The sequence below is a fragment of the Sciurus vulgaris genome (genome assembly GCF_902686455.1).
Source record: "Sciurus vulgaris genome assembly, chromosome: 10".
Lineage (NCBI taxonomy): Eukaryota > Metazoa > Chordata > Mammalia > Rodentia > Sciuridae > Sciurus > Sciurus vulgaris.
This window is the reverse complement of record NC_136470.1, coordinates 82,302,615-82,322,919: the sequence shown is the minus strand read 5'-3', so window position 1 is coordinate 82,322,919 and position 20,305 is coordinate 82,302,615. Positions and strand designations below refer to the sequence as shown.

The following is a 20,305-nucleotide window of genomic DNA, read 5'->3' as shown; positions in this document are numbered from 1 at the left end:
TATACCTATAAGCATTTGCAACCAATCCTAAATTTGATAAAATAAATCAAGTGCTTATGAATCTATTGTTGGTCTCCACTTTACCCACTTGTCTACTTCCTCTGCTCTGAGGAGCCTTAAGTGATTCTAGAAGCTCTTTCAGTGGTCACTATATATGGACAGGGAGAGGTAACTTACTGATATAATTCACTTAACACTTTATGTATTATTCTTTTTTATAAAGTTTTTGTGTTTATAAAAGGTAGACTATAAATAGTTTGAAAATCGCTGGATTAGACTGTTAGAATAGTATCAGTTGGAATGTGTAAAATGTTTTCATGTGCACTACCTCAATAGCTGTTTTCAAGGTGAATTGTGAACTCTGAAAGGTAGCATATCTTATTCACCACTGTATCCTCATTGCATAGAATAAATACAAATACAACTATTACTTAACAAATAAATATATTAAATGAATAAACATCTCCAGGAGATAGGAACAACAAGTATTATCTAAATTTTATCCAAAAAAAAGAAAAAAAGAAAGAAAAAGAAGCTGATACAGACTTGCAAAGGATCACATTAACAGTAAGTAAAAGAATCAAATAAAGCCCAAGTTCTCCATCTCCTGGTTCCTAATACTGTTTGGATTAAATCTGGGGAAAAGAAGGGAAGAGAAAATGGGGGGAAAGGGAATCTAGAAAGGAAGATAAAAAGAAAGGAAGGGAGGAGGAGAGGGAAAGAGGAGAAAACCAGGTTTATTTTGCATTCAGCACCATCTCATCTGCCTCTATCACAGTCTGATATCTCAACGAAAGATCATCTATAGCAAAGCAAAAAAGAAAAATATTATTTCCATTTCTTTTACTTTTGGTAAAAATATATTGGCAGTAGGGAACAACAGTACTGTTTTAATTTATATGATTTATGAGAACATCACACTTTTTAAAAAGTAAAAGTTTTTTTACATGACATCTATTCTTAAAGGAGATTTGGGAAATCAGTATACATGTCATATGAATCTTTGTCCCAGCTGCTATTTCCTTCCCCTTTTTGCAGTCTTCTTAACACCTGGAAGGGTTTGTTTTTTCACTTCCTCTTCCTATTTGTCAGAGACTACCGGGAGCATTCTCTCCCTTCCTGAAGTGGCTTCTGTCCCATTGGTCTCCTGGAGTTACAATGGTAGAATAGTCAGTAAAGGGATTTAGGGTGAAAGGTTAAAAATCACATTGGTTTAGAATTTTCTATATATTAACCCCATATATTAACTTAAACCTTAAATCACATAGAGAAATGTATTTGGTTTTGCATTGCTATCATAATAAATTGCAACAAAAGTATTGGTCATCTTAAAATTCTGTAGGTCAGAGTCCAGTATATTCTCACCACACAAAGGTATATGATTCTGGATAACTTTTTCCAGGCTCAGGCTTCTTTCAGTTAGATCATATGGTCAATGTGATCATATAAGTCATGTAATCCATTGCTAACCAAGGGTGTCCTATAAAGTTCCTCCTGCAGATTGCTCTGTTCCATCCTTCCTGCATTGTCTTCCAGCTAGACAAAGAGGAGGTCTAGATATCCACAAACTGTTCCTCTTTCCCAGAGTTTCTAGGGGAGAATTGTCAGCAGAATTCAGTTCCTTATGGTTTCTCAGATCCCTGTTTTCTTTCCAGAGCTTCAAGGGGCTACAACATTCCTTGATTCATTAACTTTTCCTTCATCTTCAAAGCCAGCAATGGTGGGTAGTCCTTCTCAGTTTGCTGTTCCTGTCTGACCTAGTATCCTTCAGTCATCATCTACTTTTAAGGAATTCAGTGAGTAGATTGGGAATACTCAGATAATACAGCATCATCTTCTCATTTCAAGGTTCTTAATCTTAACCCTGTGTGAAAATTCTTTTTGCTATACAATGTGACATATTTGCAGAATCGGCAAATTACCATGTGGACATCTGTAGAAAATTATTTTTCTGACTACCACAAAGAAAATAACTGCATAAAGATAATTCAAAATGTGAGACATTATTTTCTTTTAACAGCAATTATTTGTAATTATATCAAATGGTTGAAAGCATAACTGACATGCCTAGTTTCTTATGAGTGTTAAACATGAATTTTAAGCTAAGTTTACAAACACCAAGTTTCCCATTTGGTTTACAAATTGACAAATATGTAGTCAATGTGCAATTTTTAAGAAATCCAGAAGTGCAAACAACAGACATTATTTCAAGAGGTAATGTTTTCCAGAAATAATGAAAGAAAGTAGGAGTGTAGAAATGTTAAAAATAAGCAATAAGTATTTTTCTAGATTTTCCCATACCTAATTAACTAACCAAATTGTTGCCTAGAAGACCAATCTTATAAGCAATACATATAATCAGTTCAGATAACAAAACCAAGAGCCAACCCAGAAAAGAAGATGGATGTGAATCAGCAGAAAACAAAGTTAATTAGATGAAAATATAATATTCCTAAATATTATTTGAGGGTAAGTATATATCAGGTCCCCTGTATGTTTTTATCATCCTTGTACAGATAGCATGAAACATAGTACCTGGCATGTAGAAGGCACTAAATATTAATTGCCTATAAATTAATTATTTTAAATAAATGAAGCAATATTTATAGATTTTATGTGCAAAGTACAGCATTAAAAGTTCTTCATATTTCCTTTGTTCTCCATGCTTTTCAGAGCCATTTAATAAATTATTTGCTTCACAGTACTATCAGGAACATCATTAAGTAAAAGCTTGATAAGACCAAGAGATGTAAGCTTTAGACAAAGAGATTTTTCCTCTATAATTTGCATTAAATTGTCATCGCTTCTGAGAGTACTTATCTGAAAATTTTTGAAAGTAAAGACTATTTCTTATCTATCTAAGTCAGGCCAGCCACAAAAACAACCTTATACATAGTAGGGACACAGTAAAGTGTAAATCAATTGAATGACCATAGGATAAAATCTCAAAAATCATTGAGGTTTTCATTCATTTTTAGCATTTATGTAGTAGAGATTAACTATCTAATGGAAATAGCAATGAATTAAAGAAGATATTGAAAATATTCCAAAGAATATTAGCTCTTTTAAAGAGCCAATGTTTAAAAAGAGAGAGGGAGAACTAATGAAAAGGGAGGTACTGGGAAATAAAATGGACCAAATCATGTTATATTGCATGCATGTACAAATATGCAACAATGAATCCCTCTATTATTATATATTTATATGTACCAAATGAAGAACCAATGCATAGAATATATAAACTGGAAGATGTAATAGGCCTCTTATAATCCTGTGTGAATATTTTTAAACTCCATTTTAATAGGAAGCTTGCTTAAATTTTTCAAACAATATTTGATGTTGAGAATATACACACAACACAGACCACCACATGTAAGGCTTCTCTGGATGAGGTCTACATGAAGGCATGAGCGGCCAACTTCCTCTCAGCCTTCATCTCTGCACCCTTTCCTCTCCCAACACCATACTTCCCCAAAGATCCATTCTGAGGCAGAGTTTGGGGAAAACAGTTCTGTTTTCCTCAATAAACAGAGGAATAAAATCTGAAGAGGGGGAGAGATTTACCCACTTAGCACATCAGTATACCAAAAAGACCTGGTTTTTCACTTGGTTATTTTGACTTTGGATATGTTAGCTTCTCTAAGCCTCAGCTGTCTGGTGTGTAAGATGGTTGTGGTTATACTCACTTCCATAGCCATTCAGAGGGTAAGACTGGTAATGGGTGAATGTAACTATCATCTTTATTCTAACTGCCAAAGAAAACTCCCAGATCTTCATGAAATAAAAGTACACAAGTAGTGGTTAATAACTGGGACTTTAGCTTAAAAATATTCTCCTTGATTTGTTTCAGGAAAATAGTAGATCATCCAAAAAGACGATTTGGCATCCCCATGGATCGGATTGGCAGAAACCGGCTTTCAAATTCCAGAGGCTAATTGATTTCAGTTGTGAGTAAAATTTGAATAAGTAGCAATGCATGCAAATATTTGGTTTCACATTTCCTAATAGACTAATTAATTCATTCTTGCTTATAAATCACCCTTTTGATTTCTTAGCTCATAAGTTAACTTTTTCAAGCATTTCCATATATAATTAATACATTGCTGTTAAGCAGTTTGAGAGACATTTGGAAAACAGAGGAATGTGTTAGACCTTCTTCATCCTAAAATACAATTTTCACAAATTTCTATGTAATTACTAAATATTAATATGCCTAAAGGTTACACTTATAACAAACACAATAAATCATCTTCATAAATATGCATGTGCATAGCAATCCCTTTGTTATAAAGGGCACACATTTTATTGATTATTATCAGTGAAGATATTACTAGGATTATGATAATGAGGAACATAGGAGAGAGACTAGTATAGTAGAAAGAATATAAGTCATGGAATCAAAACACCTTATTCAAATCCTGGTTCTCGCTCATTCATTATCTTGTTTCTGTCAATATACCTTATTTTTATATATCTTTTACATTAAACAATAGTATTGTGGTACTGTGAAGATTAAATCAGATATTTTTAGTAAACCTACAATATATTGCACACACAATATTTACAAGTGACAACAATGTTTACTACAGTTCTGAAAGTATACTCTGTGTTAAGCCTTATACTTAGTGTTTCACATCCATTTCTTCCTTGAATCATTCCATCCCATAAAGTAGAACTATTACTATCTCTGGTATCTTGAAAAGCAGTGCAGAGGGGCTGGGGAGACAGCTCAGCTGGTAGAGTGCTTGCCTCGTAAGCACAAGGGCCTGAGTTCCATCCCCAGCACCGCAAAAAAAAAAAAAGAAAGAAAGAAAGAAAGAAAAGCAGTGCAGAATATGGAACAAAGGTGCCAGCCAGGGAGACCAGGTTTTCTAAGTTCAAATCCCAGGTCATCTACCTGTTAGCTGTGGTACCCACCTTAAAGTCTGAAATCTTACTCCATAAAATGAGGATAATAACAATTTCTAATGCATAGTATTTTCCTGAGGATTAAATGAATGGATACATTCCTGATTTTACTTGTCAAACACTTTATTTGATCATATACATTATGTTTTAAAAACTAAATATTTCTTGAATATGAAATCTAGGCAAAATATTTTCTCTCAATATGGCTTACAGAGGTTCATTCTTCCTCCCAAATATTTAAGATAACCTGTAACTGCTTTTTCAATATCAGTTTAGAGAAGAGGTAATTCTACTCTTCGCTTCTGTCACAATAATCCTCGGATCAATGACGCAGAGTCTCCAAAAGCAGACCACTCCCTCTTACTTTAAATGACCCCATTTTCATTCTCCTCAAATGTTCTAGTCACAATGAGGAATAAATATTTTTATCAGAATGACTTAATTAAAATAAATTTTGTTTCCTGGGTATGTGTTGATTAATGATGTTCTACAATTACTGAATGCCCATAAATATAGGAGTATTTATTGAATAATACCTTTTTAAATTTGTTCTAGTTAGTTTACATGACAGTAGAATGCATTTGACACGTCATACATAACTTCTTATTCTTCTGATTGTACATGTTGTAGAATCACACCAGTCATATAATCATATATGTATACAGGGGAATAATGTCCAGTTCATTCTACTGTCCTTCCTACCCTCATGCTGCCTCCCCTCCCTACTACCTTTTGAAAAGCACCATCTTCAAAACTCAGAATGAACTTTTTCTTCATATCTAGAATATACCAAGTACACTCACTCTTCAGATTTGTTAAACATTGCCACATTACATTTGAGTAGAAAGTAGCTAATCACTATTAAAAGCCAAGTAATTCATGGAATGAGGGTCACAACTCCAGTTTTTTAAAGAATTAATTGAATGGCACTGAGATTGAATTAGTTAACAATCAATTTCTACATGTAACTTTGCCACACTTAATCATCACCCACTTTAACATTTCTAAATTAAACCAAAACAAGTATGATAAGCAACTATACAGGAAATTCATGTGCATATGAATACACATATGAAATCCTAGACCATAGAAATTCTGGATAGCTACTAATCTACAGAGTTGAATTAATGTTTCCTGAATCACTGTTGGGTCAGATCCAAGTTAGTACATTATATCCTTCTCTTAACAAATTTTGTTTAGCATTTTGAAAATTGCTATTTTTATTATTAAAATCTTAAGATGGCAATATCACAAGGGAATGTTTTAGAAAAGAACTTAGAATCTCTTTTCCTTTTGTCAGTCCTTGTGGATTCACCTGCTCGACCACTGTGTTACTATACCCACAAATATCCCCAAGGTTTCTAAGATGCTTTTTTACTTCCTCATGTGAAGTTTTGTGTTTCATATGATAACAAAACCCGTAAAATAATACTTATAACCTCCAAGCAAATTTTCGAGATGAGTTTTGACATCTTCTTTCCTACTGTGACTACGAACCTTTGAAAAAGCAGGCAATATAACATGTACCTCATTTCCTAGATAACAAGTCATTAAATAATGTTCCTATAGTCACACAGCTAAGTAGTTGGAAATCCAAGAACTTAGAGTCTTTTTAATCCAATCCCAGTTTTTAAAGCAATTCAGAAAACAGATGCTTTGAGAGGAAATCGATTTATCCAAAATTTTGCGACCCCTTGACCAAAGCAATATCTGAGACTCAGGCCTTCTAGGACAACACTCTCTTAAAGGTCCATCAGATCTTCGTGGTGCTAAACTGTCATTGTTAAATACTAACTTCACTGGTCACACATGTCTAAAAAAACAAAACAAAACAAAACAAAAAACCCCACACAATGTCTTAGACATTCTGAAAATTTTTGTTTCACTTCTGTAAGGGTGGAAATATTATCTTTTGAAGCAAGTGTAGTTGTGGGTTTTCACCTTCTGAGTTTCATTTAAGTCTTCACACTCAAAGTGAAACTGGTACCTAATCATGGAAGTTTTGCTTGGTTTGAGGTCAAGTCTAGACACAGCTGCTGTGCACTACCTAGTTTCCAAACTGATGCCTGTTTTAGAGAAGATAATCCAATATTTTCACAATGTCTTCTTCACATGATTAATGTATCATACCAAAGTTTTGAGTTTTTAAATGGGCCTTAGTTCTAATCAACTCAAATTCAGAGGAATTCTACGTCTAAGTACCATAGTTTCTCTAGATGGAATTAGCAAGTTCTGTATCTCTGCCATCAATATCTACCTGATAAAATTAGCAACATGATAATTAAGACACATGCATTAAGATTATTGTTTTAATAATGTGATAAATATATTGTGGTTTTATGACGACAATTTTTATTTTAGATAAATTTTGATAACTAACGTTCAAATATATATAAAACTCTCAAGTACAGCAGGAAGATCATGTATAAGTGCCAGTATATGTTTGGATCATTTTAGCAAGAGCAAAATAAATGGCAAGTATTGATATGATACCACAACAATAAGCAGAAAGTTGTAGACAGCTTTTCTTTTCTTTCTTTGGTTTGTCATGGCAACACCCTTTGAACAAAGATTGAAAATTCAAGAGAATAAAATATAGTAGAGATATATGAAGAAAGGAGTTGTGACAGAAACTTTTTATAGTTTTCACACATGAGCACAAGCAACTAGGACATACACATTTTTTAAAATGTTCTTTAATGCATTTTGACCTAAAACTATTGTTTTGCATTATCTTCAAAAAGTATGCCATATAAATAAAAACTACATGAAACATCATATAATTAGAGGTTTAGCTCATCTTTATTAAAGTTGATGGATTTTCACCTGAACTACAGAATTCTCATTAGTTTCAGCAATTTCAATTTTCATATTTTCAGATGCAACTTCCTTGGGTGAAATGTCACAGAAATGTGGAAGATGCTTCCGTGAAGTTCTTCATACTCTTTAATGATAAAATTTTAAGGAACTGGCCTTCTGCAAATATTTTCCAAAGCTTGAACTTCAGTTCATCACATCACAGTATTGTTTCTGCTTCATTAAATTATGCAAATCACTTCAATGCATGTGTATTTTTAAATATGTATGTTAATTATTCAGGCATGGTTACCTGCCCACCAGACTTCACTATTGAATAACTGTCAAAAAGTGTGATATAGAAAAATACCTTCTACATGCATGTACAAGTCATATTTTTTGCAGCTGAAGAATAGTTATAAAATACAGATTTGATTCTTAAAATTGGATAAAATTTGTTCATTCATTATTGGGAAGTAAGAAAAGGCAATGATGTGTATTTTCCCTTGAGTACATTTACCTGTCTCTTTTTCTTTGTCCATAAACCTTTTGGTAATAATGATAAAACTAGACTTTTCTTATCATATTCAAATTTTATCCAGTTTAACCAAGTAAAACACAGCCCCAGTGAGCTGTGAAGCCAAAGTGGGGTTAGAATTAAGGATGTTAAGGATATTATTCGTTTGTTAAACTTCAATATTTCTTAATCTCTAAAATTTCTCTAAATTCTAACCGATAGTTAATTAAGCGTAGCAGTGATTCATTATGAAGGGAACAACTAAACACAGAAGTAACAGATGAAAGCAGATGGGAAGTTAAAGAATCAATAAACATTAAACCAGTAGCCCAGTCCAGGACCAGTACAGCACAGCACAGCACATTGCAGCATAGAAAATAAGAAATATTTTTTTAATTATTGACTCATCTAGGAAATTATTTACCCTGGTTCAGACACTGTGCTTAAAAAGGCATTGAAGAAAATAATGTATTTGGGAGTGATGTCTTTAAAATGAGGCAGATTATTTTTAAAGGACCTTATCTGGGCATAAGATTTTGTACTTTAGAAATCTCAGTTCCCATTAATAAGTGTGATGTTACTGCATATTAGGTGCATAAGCCCATTGTGTGTTGGAGATGCTTTCAAAATACAACAGTAACATTACTTGGAGCAGAGATTCAGCATGAGTTATTTGGCAGAACTGTGTGAAGCATCTGTAGAACACTGCTCCTTCAAACTCTAGCAAAATTTACCATCCAACAGGCCTAATATACTTATATGGTTCAAAGAGCAAAATAAACTCAAAAAAATATCATGGTGACAAAAATGCATTTGAAAATAATTGAATGGATAATTGGCCTAGATTAAAGAAAAATTAAATTTTTAGCTGTCCAACGTGCTTTTTAGAAATCCAATTTATAAGATCTAAAAATAAGTAAAAGATGATAAATACTCAGAATACATAACTGTTTTGCATAAAACTTCTCAGTTTTCCTGGAAATTTTTCAAGTTGCTGAAAATCTTCAAAGTTTAGGGGAAAACAGTAGATGAATGCTTCTTTTAATTGTAATAGAGAGCTACAGCAAAAAGAAATGAATTTTGAGAAAGCTAACCAATTATGTTCTTCATAAACTTGTTTTAGCTATCAGTAGCATATGGGTAAATATTCTACAGGGCTCAAAGTTTGAAGGAATTATTTAAGAAGTAATGATTTCCACATTCAGAGAAAACATTCAACCTTTGACTTACTTTTTGGTACTGGCTTATTTCACTTATAATGATAGTCTCCAGTTCCATCCATTCATCACCAAATACCATAAAGTCATTCTTCTTTATGGCTGAGTAATACTCCATTGCGTATATATAGAAGATAATCCAAAATAAGGGGAGGGATTAAAAAAAGAATAGAAGATCAGTAGAGTAGACAAAAAGGAATGAAGGAAAGAGAGTAAGAATAGGATAGGGAAAGACAGTGGAATGAATGTGACATAACTTTCCTTTGTACACACATGAATATATCACAGTGAATTTGACCATCATGTACATCCATAAGACACTAATTTTCAGAAAAGACTGTAAGTAAATAGCAGAAAGATCAATATAGGAAAAGGAACAGGGGGAAGAAGGAGAGAAAGGGAAAGGGAAGTATTGAGAGCTGAATTAGGACAAATTATATTCTGTTTTCATAATTATGTCAAATTCATCCTTTTGTCATGTATAATTAAAAAGAACCAACTTAATTAATTAATTAAAAGAAGTAATGATTTCTCCTGTCCAATTTCCCCAGTCTTCTGATGAATGATGGAAATGTTCTGTGTACCTTGGAAGTTATTTCTTTCCATTTTATTCCATTTGAATATTTGTAAGCTTCTAAACCAAGTAGGCGCTACTTTGTGCTTTGACAAATGGTATTAAAAACTTTAGCCTAAATATTTCTTATGGTAAAGATTTGAAGTTGGATTTCAAAAATAGATTTCTATGTGTATTTTTAATTCAAGATTAGGTTATGACATCCAATTTAAATAAAATAAGCAATCACAATCAACTCACTGATGTTTATTTTGATGTGCAGTGCATATGTCTCATACACAAAACTTCAATGAAGAAAAAGTGTTTTCTCCACCTATAATTTTGTTCTCATATTTTACCACCACTTTAGACAAAATAGAAAATAAATCAGCAATATAGCAGTTTAAATAGGATCATCTTCTAACATAAGTATAAATTAAGACATCAATTTCTGTTAAGAACATGACATCTTATCTCTCTGTTCAATGCACTTGCCTAATACTATCTAACCATATTTCACTGGAAAGCCACCAATTTGAAGGATTGTTTAGTTTCAAAATAATATGTTACCTTTTTAACTCCATGCTCCTCCTATGCAGTGCTTCATAAAGCAAATGAATACGTCAGTATGGATTTCTACCTTCTGGTGTCAATTATATAACCAACTCTTTTATAAGAAGACATTGACTCCTGGCTGTATTATCTTAAAATTGACACTACAAAAAGTCTGTCAAATTGTACCTTTAGTCTATATATATCTCCATGGAATTAAATTTCTTAAAGCAAATTATTTTTTAAAAATCTTCTAAAAGAAAGAGGTGTCAAAAACTTTGTGAATAACATTATCCCCTTGTACCTAAAGATTTAAGGTGCTTGGATATTGCTCAACCTTTCCAAAGTTAATAAACATGAGATGATAAAGACGTTTTCATCTTTCTTTTTGGTAACATTATGTTTGTGTTTACAGCTGTTGTGAATACATGGAAACATCTTCAGGCATTACTGTGCAACTAATATTTATTAATGTATACTTGAATGACTCCTAAGAAAGTATATTGGTAGCATTATAGATATATTGCTCAAATTGATCTGTTTTGTATACCATTTTACTTAATTGGGTTTAAGAAATACTGTTCCTCTTTTGAGATCTTATCTTTAAGTACCACACAATGAATATATAGATAAAAATCCATTTCTTTCCTATATTGTAATGTAAGGGAATGTGCGTGGGCTCATCTGGTCAGCTATCACATACTAGTCAAGTCATTAAAATTCTTTAGCTATAAAGTTTCTTTGATAATACCTGTGTTCCAGCATGGGTGGCAGACAGAATTAAGGTTAAGTTTTCAACTCTGGGTTAACCGAATAAGCAAAACTAGCTTGATGTATAGATGGAAAACAAAGCCTGGAGATGTAGCTCAGTGGTTAGAGTACTTGCCTAGCATGTATAAGTCCTTGGGTTCAATCCCCAGTACTGAAAGGAAAAAAGAAATAAAAAAGAAAAAGTAGATGTGAAACAAAAACCTAACAAAGGAAAACCTGTGAACTCTTGGTTTTTGGTTGGTGGTTTTTAGCACCCTGGGACTAGCCTCTTATAAGCATGCTGGGAGTCTCAAATAGTTTCTAATGTTGTAGAGGAAGCAGAGATGAGATGTAACAGACAGATTGTTCTGTAAAAAAGTTTTCTTACATTTTATTTCAGGGACATCTAGTATTACTCCTAGAGTTCAATAAATCATATATTTCTGCTTGTTAGTAATATAAGTATTTTTTCAGTAGTCTCAATGACAATTTTCCAAATTAATAGAAAAGAAAGGGTAGTCAATACAATCATAAAAAACATATATTTTCCACATAAGTTGAGACAATATAATTTATTTTAACTTTCCAAGATGTTTTTTAAAATATTTTAACAGCATGGTCATCACAGGACAAAACTGTAAGCAATGAATTTATGAAAACATAAATAGATACAGCACTTTCAACTTTGGCTCAAAAGTCATTTTGATAGTCCCATGCAATTCATCAGTGCAAATGATTTGTCATTATTCACAACATAAACATTAAGTATATAGTAACCCACTTAGTAACAAAGTGTTAAAAATAATATGCAGAATAAGTGTCATAGTTTCCTTATGTTTGAAACAGTTGCAATCTTTAAGCAATAGAGGTTTTGTATATATATAGATAGATAGATAGATAGATAGATATTTGTCTAACATTCTTTTTTGCATCCATAGAAAAAGCTTTAGACACAGTATTTCCAAAAGCAAGCTAAAGAAAAAAACAGACAAATTCTTTATTAGAAGTGTATTTTATGAAACCTTTTATTTGAATAAAATGTGTGTACTTCAGGGAGCGGGAGGGACTGCTTTATGAAAAGGATGGTTCAATACGGTAGGTACTAGTTTTATGTGGGTCTTCAAATTAATTAAAATTAAATAACTGAAAATTCAGCTTCTCCATTATACCAGCTGCATGCCAAGCCCTTGGTAGTGACTTGTAACCAGGGTCTACCAGAAGATCAGTGCAACTTAGAGAATGTTCCCATCACAGAAAGTTCTATTGGGCAGCACTGTTATATACTATGAGGCATGTAATTCAATCCAGAGAACATAGTAGGTTGATCTGTTAAATTCACCCCTCTATTTTATACTTGGGGTAACTGAAGTCTCAAAGAGGAAGTCACATAAGTAAAACACAATGCTAAATTTGCTTCTACTTATTGAGAAAAGAGGAAGAAAGAGAATTTAAACATCACTTTGCAAACCACCAAATGATGTTTAAGTAAAGTCAATCTTTATCACACTGAGCTTCAAATTGTGATCATAAAATGATGCTTTAGACCAATCAATTGAAATTTAGCATCATTTAAATCTTTAACTACACAAGTAAATCATTTTAAATCTTCCATAGGTTGTTCCTGATCTATCATCTTTCTTACAGAAAGTTCATCTAGTTGATTATAAATTTCTCTAATTTCCTTGTATCTAAATGTGTATAAAACCTTTGGGAGATAAGTCTTTGGTTCAGAACTAATGAGATGCACAATGAAAAAGAGTTTAAAATCCCATAGTATAATTTGGCCACTCTCTGAAATAAATGATCAAACTATCTGCTTTCCCAGTTTCCCCTCCTCAACTAAACTCACTTTAAAAATTATGACTCCTGTGCTCAGCATCACATACATACAATGTATGGCATAATGCTAAAAGTATACTTTTCGCCGGGCATGGTGGCGCATGCCTGTGATCCCAGTGGCTTGGGAGGCTGAGTCAGGAGGATCATGAGTTCAAAGCCAACCTCAGCAAAAATGAGGCACTAAGCAACTCAGTGAGACCCTGTCTCTAAACAAAATATAAAATAGGGCTGGGGATGTGGCTCAATAGTTGCCTACCCCTGAGTTCTATCTCTGGTACCCCCCGCCCCCCAAAAATGTATACTTCTCATTTCTACAAGAGCCACAGCTTTCTTTAAACAAAACTAAATCAGAAGTTTATTTTCAGACATGGAACTGAGGAGCTTGGCCCACAAATCCAATTTTCTTTTTATAGTATGCTTGGAAAGTTATCATCACTGTGCCTTCTGTCCTTTCAGAGATCTTTGAATATCTCTATCTGGCAGAAAAATATAAACCTACACTTAGCCAAGACTTATATCACATAAACAGTTCAACTATACATGCAATGCAATACAGTTTGGAGAAATTTGGGGACCTAGTTGAAAGAAATTGCCCATGAGGGGGTATTGCCAGTAGAGTCAGCTCACCAATGCTTATTTATCATTTATCATTTACATGAAGTAAAACTCCAGCCCACATTCTGGTGTCCCCTGATGTCTCATTCATTTTCCTATTTCCTATTATTAATGCTATGCTCAGCATTGTGCAACTATGTTTTTAACAAGTATACATTAACTATATATTAAACAATTTTTTGAAGTTACAATATTTGACGGCAAGTGTACATTCTTACTGCCCAAACCTGAATTTCTGGTTCCATTTCACCTTCAAATATTCTTATATGTGGTAGTCAGTCTCTACTTATGTCAATAATACTCACTTCACACATAATGTGCGTTAAGTTTTTGGGACCTGATCTGGACATTTATTCCATATATTCATTACCACAAATATATGCTTATTTACTGTGACATACAAACATGTTTTAATATCCCCTTGCACAAAAATCAAACAACAAAAAACTTCCATGACCCTCTTAAATAATTCTAGTTAATGTCCCAATTTTTTCTACCCTTTATAACAAAATTCCTAAAAAGAGTTGTCTATTGTCTGTGGTTCTAGTTCACTAATCATGTTTTCTTTAACCAAAAGTTCACCAATTATTTTCAGGGTCATTGATAGCCTTTTGGTGCCAAATTCAGCCAGATGGTCTCAATTCTTCTTGCTTCTATCATGGCTCTTTCTTTCTAGAAACCCTTTCTTCCTTGACTTCTGGGCACATTTTCTTTGTTGCCACCTTCCATGGTGGCTGTTCCTACTCAGTCCCTTTGACTAATTCTCTTTTATCTACTCAATCTCTAAATTTGGAGACACCTGGATCTCTGTCCTTGGATATATTCTCTCTATATCTGGAATCATTCTCTCAGTAGTCTCATCACAATGCCCAAGACAGAGATGCTAATAAATACCAAATTTAAATCTCCAATCCGAGTTGATTTCCTAAATTCCAAATTCATATTATCCAGTGACCTCCTCAAATTACTACTGAGATTTAGTTACACATGACATAATTAGCCCAAAATGTCTGTGATAGAATGGAACTTTCCAACTATTCCTTGTATTTCTCTATATTTTCCCAGTGCTCCCAATCTCATAAAGTTAGAGTCGGATCATGTACCTAGTTCCTGCAATTACGAGCATGTTTACCTCCTTCCTTTCCTATTCTGAACACAAGGGACAGCATGTGTTCCACATGGTGGGCACAAAGTGGAGGGGACATAATCAATATAGGTTAGACTTCAGGTAAACTTAGAAGAAAAACATAGAGGAAATTGCACCTCTGTTATTTTAATGCTACTTAGTGAATGTAGTATATTCTAATATGCAAATTGTAACTCAAAGTGGGGAACTTCTCCAAGAAATACATAATATATGACAGAGTCTCAGCAACTCATTAATAACAGAAAATGTAACTGATAAAATGGTTTGGAAAAATAAAGAGCCATTTCACAAAACAGTGAAATACGTGGTACAGCTGGCTTGGAATTCGGATCATGCATCTTTTTATCTTCTACACATAAAGCTTGGAAAATGGAAAATAAGAAATACGTTTGGATCTTTGGGGATTCATTTAGCAAAAACTAACAAAAGATTTATGAGTTTGGGAAGGAACTAATATCTTTATGAACAAATGAAAATGGTCTAAACAGAGTTTAGAAGTACAATGTCTTGAGATGTTAAAAAAGTTAACAACTTCTAGATTCCAAGCATTATGAAATGAGATTTTAAAATAACTTCAAATGACAGGTTCAGGAAATATCAGTTGGAATAAAGAGCTGATGGGTAGGGGGATACAGACTAAGCAGGCAGGCTTTAAGGGATATTCCAAACACTTTCAAGGCAACGGCTATTAAGTTGGGGTGAGAATGCAAAATAATAATTTATAATTGTTTAAAGCTATATGATGTGTATGTAGAAAACAGTGGATAAGCTCTCTAAATTTTTGAAAAGTGTCATTGCCAAAGAGGTCATAAACCCTTGAAACAAAAATGTCTTTGGCCTTTTGAAACAAAATAAAGCTTGCACGTCCAATTTTGCAAGAGTTTGAAGAGACTCAGGAAAATGGTGCAATTCACAAGAAGGAAATATTCCTTCTAGTGGGACATGCATTCAGAGATAATAATGGAAAAACAAAAACCTCAGAAAGGGTGGAGCCAAGAGAAACCAAACAATGGACGAAGGAACTTTCCTAATAACCACCAGACCCTACTAATCAAGAAAACTTTCTTCATCCCCAGGGCAGGGTCCTTTATAATAGTTGCCCCAAGAGATTTTCAAATTGCAGGAGCCACCATTCCAGACATTGTCATCTCTTACATTCCTTTAAGAATGAAATTATTGAGTATGGTTATACTTTCTCTGTTCTTCTGCCCATTATTGGGTTTGCATGGGACAAATAACTTTTCTTTTTATTTAATAGTTCTGTAAATGAAGAGTAGACATGTTGTATTTAGCGAAGACTTGGCACCACATCCACAAGCCTGATTTTGGTGCTGTGTACCCTCAGTGAAAGGCATTTGGAATTGTCTCTAATGAGAGTGGGATGAGTGGGGTCTATGTCTTTAAGAAGAAAATAAAGGACTGACTGTGTGGAGGCAGAGCTCATCAAGTTCTACAAGTTCTTCCATGTATTTACCAGTTTGTCTTGCTGATAGGTTGGTGGCAGCCCAAGTACTAATTCTAGCTAAGGTACTTCAGTAGAAGTGATGCACATCACCTCTGACCTGAGGCAGTTGAGAACTGAAATGTGTCCTCTAAGCTTTTCCTCCACCCTGGCAATCTTGGATAAAATAGCTACAAAATACAGAGGTGCTGTGCTACATGCATTGGACTTTATTACGTTAACCTCTGAGATTTGGATTAAAATTGTAAACACGTCAGAGCTAAGACATATGGGCAAAGGAAAGGTCCAACCAATTTGTTTCAATCCTTCCCCCAAATTTTTCCTCCTCCAAACATTCTCCTTTAGTAATCTGGTTCAATAAATCATAGAAATTGCCCTTGTTTCCTAATTTCTCAGAACTAAAGCCTTGGAGTCACTTTTGACACCTGTTTTGTTTTTACAATCCATCTGTAATTCTACAGCAAATCTTGTTGACTTTCTGTTAGGCATATACACAGAATCAGAGTCCTTTTTAATTTACTACTGCCACTCTAATCCAAGCCACTACCACTTATCTTCCAAACCATTCAAGTAACTTTATTAACAGTCTCTGCTTCTGTCTTTGTGATTTTTTTTTTTTGCAGTTATATTTTCTATTAAGCATCAAGAGTGATTCTGTTCGATTTATTTCATATCAATCACTGATTTTCTTAGAACTTTCTATAGTTTCCTGTGTGACACAAAGTAAAGGCTCAAGTCCATAAAAAGACCAAATGTTCCCTCCCACTCACCCTACACCTCATCTTATAGCACTTGCTCCTTCAGAGTCACTAGCTAAGTCACTTAGTGGTTGTGTTATTTCAGGCATTATTTTAATTCTTCTAAAATATAGTTTTCTTATTTATGAAATAATCATGTATCTATACTAGAAAATAAAAATTACAGGAATGATTTTCTAAATGATTTTTAAGTAAAGCTTACATAACACTGTGTATTAGGTATTATCCTAAATTAAACTAATTCATTTAGTCCCCCAAATATTTCCATGAAAATTATTTTTTTCTGTAAAGATGAATATTGATAGTTATTTTATTCTCTGTTTTGAATTGTTTGCTTTTGGGAAAAAAAATAGCAAACCTCAATATAAAAATTGAAAAAAAGCTTAAAATGGACAACCTTAAAATGTCAATAAGTAGGCAAAAATCTGAGTAGTAAGGTGTTTAAAAACCATCAGTGAACCTAAAATATCAAACAAGGAGACAAAATATTGTTGGGGCAAGGATATATGGAGGAAGGGGCTGGGGCTGTAACTTTTCACATATGAGGCACTGGATTCGATCCTCAATATCACATAAAAATGAGTTTAAGTAAAATAAAGGTATTGTGTCTATCCACAACTAAAAATATATTTTTTTAAAAATATATCAATGGAAATATGCGTTGGCTTTCAGTAGGGTAAAAATCAACTTAGTACAATAACCTAATAATTCAGTTGTTGCAACAGTTGCAACTCCTTGAAAATTTTTATATGCATTTTGGGGGCAAAGAAAATGAGGGTAGGAGAACAAATAATCGTCCATGGTCACATGGGTAGAAATGTCAAAGTTAAGATTTAAATCCAGGCAGTCTAGTTTTCTGGGTATAAGTGCTTAACTACTCTATTTTGAAAATATAAAATTAAAATATAAAATTTCTGGTTTATGCTAAGTTTTTGGATACTAGTTTATCCTCTTTCTTTTTAATAGTATTGTAAAAAGTTATTTTTAGAGAATTTAAATTCACATCTGAAACAAGGATACAAGTAAAAAATAAATATAACCTAAGAAATTTCACATCAATAATGGATAGGGAAACATGGAGTGCATTTAATTTTTTCACTAATAAGAAATGAGTCAGCAAAATCAAGAATTTCCTGGAAAAGCTGTGAAAATTTAGAGTGACCCAAAAGAAAAATCTTCTCGTTTAACTATTATGAATCAACTTTGGAGTTCAGAGCAAGTATTACAGCAATGGCGTTCCCTCACCTCAAGGAAGAGGTTCTGAAGATCTGAACTGACTCAAAATTGAACTACCTTTATTTTTGATTCTCCTAGGATCAATTTTTAAGCTAAAATAGCAACAGTAAACCTGAAGTTTTAAACAATAGGGACCTTTTTCATTGAAACCTGGAAAGTGTGACCTTTCAACAATGACAGCCCAGATTCACTCCAAGGGAACACTTTCATTAGAATTGCTTTTCAAAACCATAAGTCGTGATCTTGATCACCACCATCAGATTAAAAAAAAATGTCCACTTAATGTCTTCCCTCTCAGAATGAATTGTGAAAATAATCATTGAGAAGTCAGTTTCAAAAGTTTGAAATAAAAGTTTACCTCGTTTGATAGGATGGGGAGAGGATAGAACATCTGTGGCATAGGACATCTCAGCATCTTTTGCTTCCATAAGCTGTTCTTTTAGTTTTTCTAACTGTTAAAAAAATGTAAAATGATGATTAATTAGCCTTTAATAACCACCATGCTAGTCTTCATTGAAGAAGAGGAAGGATAAAAACAAGAAATAAAAAAGAAAGATGGAAGAAAAAAGAAGAGAGAGAAAAAGAGGAAAGGAATAAGAGAAAATAAGCAAAAAGATATACATGAAAAAAAAAAAATAGGAACTAGGTGTGGTGGTGCATATCCATCATCCCAGAGACATGGGAAGCTGAGGGAGGAGGACCATAAGAGGTTAGCCTGAACAAATAGCAAAACCCTGTTCCAAAAAGAGAAAGAAAATGTCTGGGATGTAGTTCAGTGATAAAGCACCCATGGGCTCAATTTCCATCCCCTTCACAAAAAATTGAGAAACTGTCTGAAGAAAGGTACATGACTCAGGCAGAGATGAAAAGAAATAGGGTTTTGGCAAAGGAAGGCAGCTCTGGGTGTAAATTCACAGGGAAACTGTAAGTGTAGCTTGAGTAGCTGGACTCAATTTTATGTCACCTACAATGAGCAGTACCATCAAGGAGCTCCAAAGAGTTATATGAATACCTGGATTTCCTGAGATCTTTGTCCTTTCTAATGGGAAAAGAGAAATATTTTGAGGACCTAAAGTTTCAACCCAGAAATCCACCCATCTCAGTTTTTATGAGACAATTGCCTAACCCCTCTCTCAAAGTAGGGTTCAGCTTGTACCACTGCATGCTTCTACATCCTTGTTGCTCGGAAGATAATCATGGGCATAATTCTCTCTCCTCAATGACAACACAGTATGCAAAATAATGAAATAGCATCCAATTATAATCAAGAGTGTTTAGAAATCATGTAATTCAATGATTTTCAAATGATCTTCATAAAATACCAAGGAGTGCACAGGATGGGGTTGATAGGGGGCTCCCTGTCAAGAAAGCCACACTGCGGGCTCTCCAAGCCAGCTGCGTGAAGCGGAGCCTCTCCATTCTTAGAGGCTTCATAGACTGAGACCACACATTTTGTTGGGACAAAAAAAATTCCCATGGTTCAAAAATAATAACAAGAGAAAACACCAATTTATAGCCTCCCATTTTATAGATGAGATTTCTAGAGAATTTTATTTGGCCCAAGTTCTCACACTGGAGAGTTAAAACTGCAATCCAGATTTCTAAACATTTTATACTTAAGATCATATCAATCATAATTTTGTTTTGTGTTGTGTAGTATAATTATATTTCCTAAAAAAATTAATTTCACTCTCTAGCAAGAACAAGTGTTTCACAATACAGTATTAATAGCTCCTCTAAAAAAAAAAAAACCATTATGTGAAAAAGAAATTGCTTTATAATTGTTATTAAAATTGAACATTTAAGTATTGCACATTCTCACCTGGTTATGTTCTTCCAACTTGTTGGCCAGTTCTATATCTGCAAAAAATATTTGTCATATAAAAAATGTACACTGCAAGAAACATTTAATTCACTTCAGGACACACATTCAGAAAATTACATGGAAGGCAAAG

At 33.5% G+C, this 20,305-nt stretch overlaps 2 protein-coding genes across 2 annotated transcripts in view; one reads left to right on the top strand and one right to left on the bottom strand.

The window, feature by feature from the left end:
• The window catches only part of OSTN (osteocrin), a 41,119-nt gene extending 30,007 nt beyond the window's left edge, over positions 1 to 11,112 (top strand). Inside the window, exons 4-5 of the mRNA XM_079101562.1 lie at positions 3,851 to 3,947; positions 7,788 to 11,112. Coding sequence (XP_078957688.1) covers positions 3,851 to 3,935 — 85 coding nt within the window. The 3' untranslated portion in view covers positions 3,936 to 3,947; positions 7,788 to 11,112. The remainder of the gene's footprint in view (positions 1 to 3,850; positions 3,948 to 7,787) is intronic.
• UTS2B (urotensin 2B) overlaps positions 1 to 20,305 on the bottom strand; it is a 50,021-nt gene that overhangs the window by 15,791 nt on the left and 13,925 nt on the right. The window contains exon 4 of the mRNA XM_079101564.1: positions 18,709 to 18,802. Coding sequence (XP_078957690.1) covers positions 18,759 to 18,802 — 44 coding nt within the window. The 3' untranslated portion in view covers positions 18,709 to 18,758. The remainder of the gene's footprint in view (positions 1 to 18,708; positions 18,803 to 20,305) is intronic.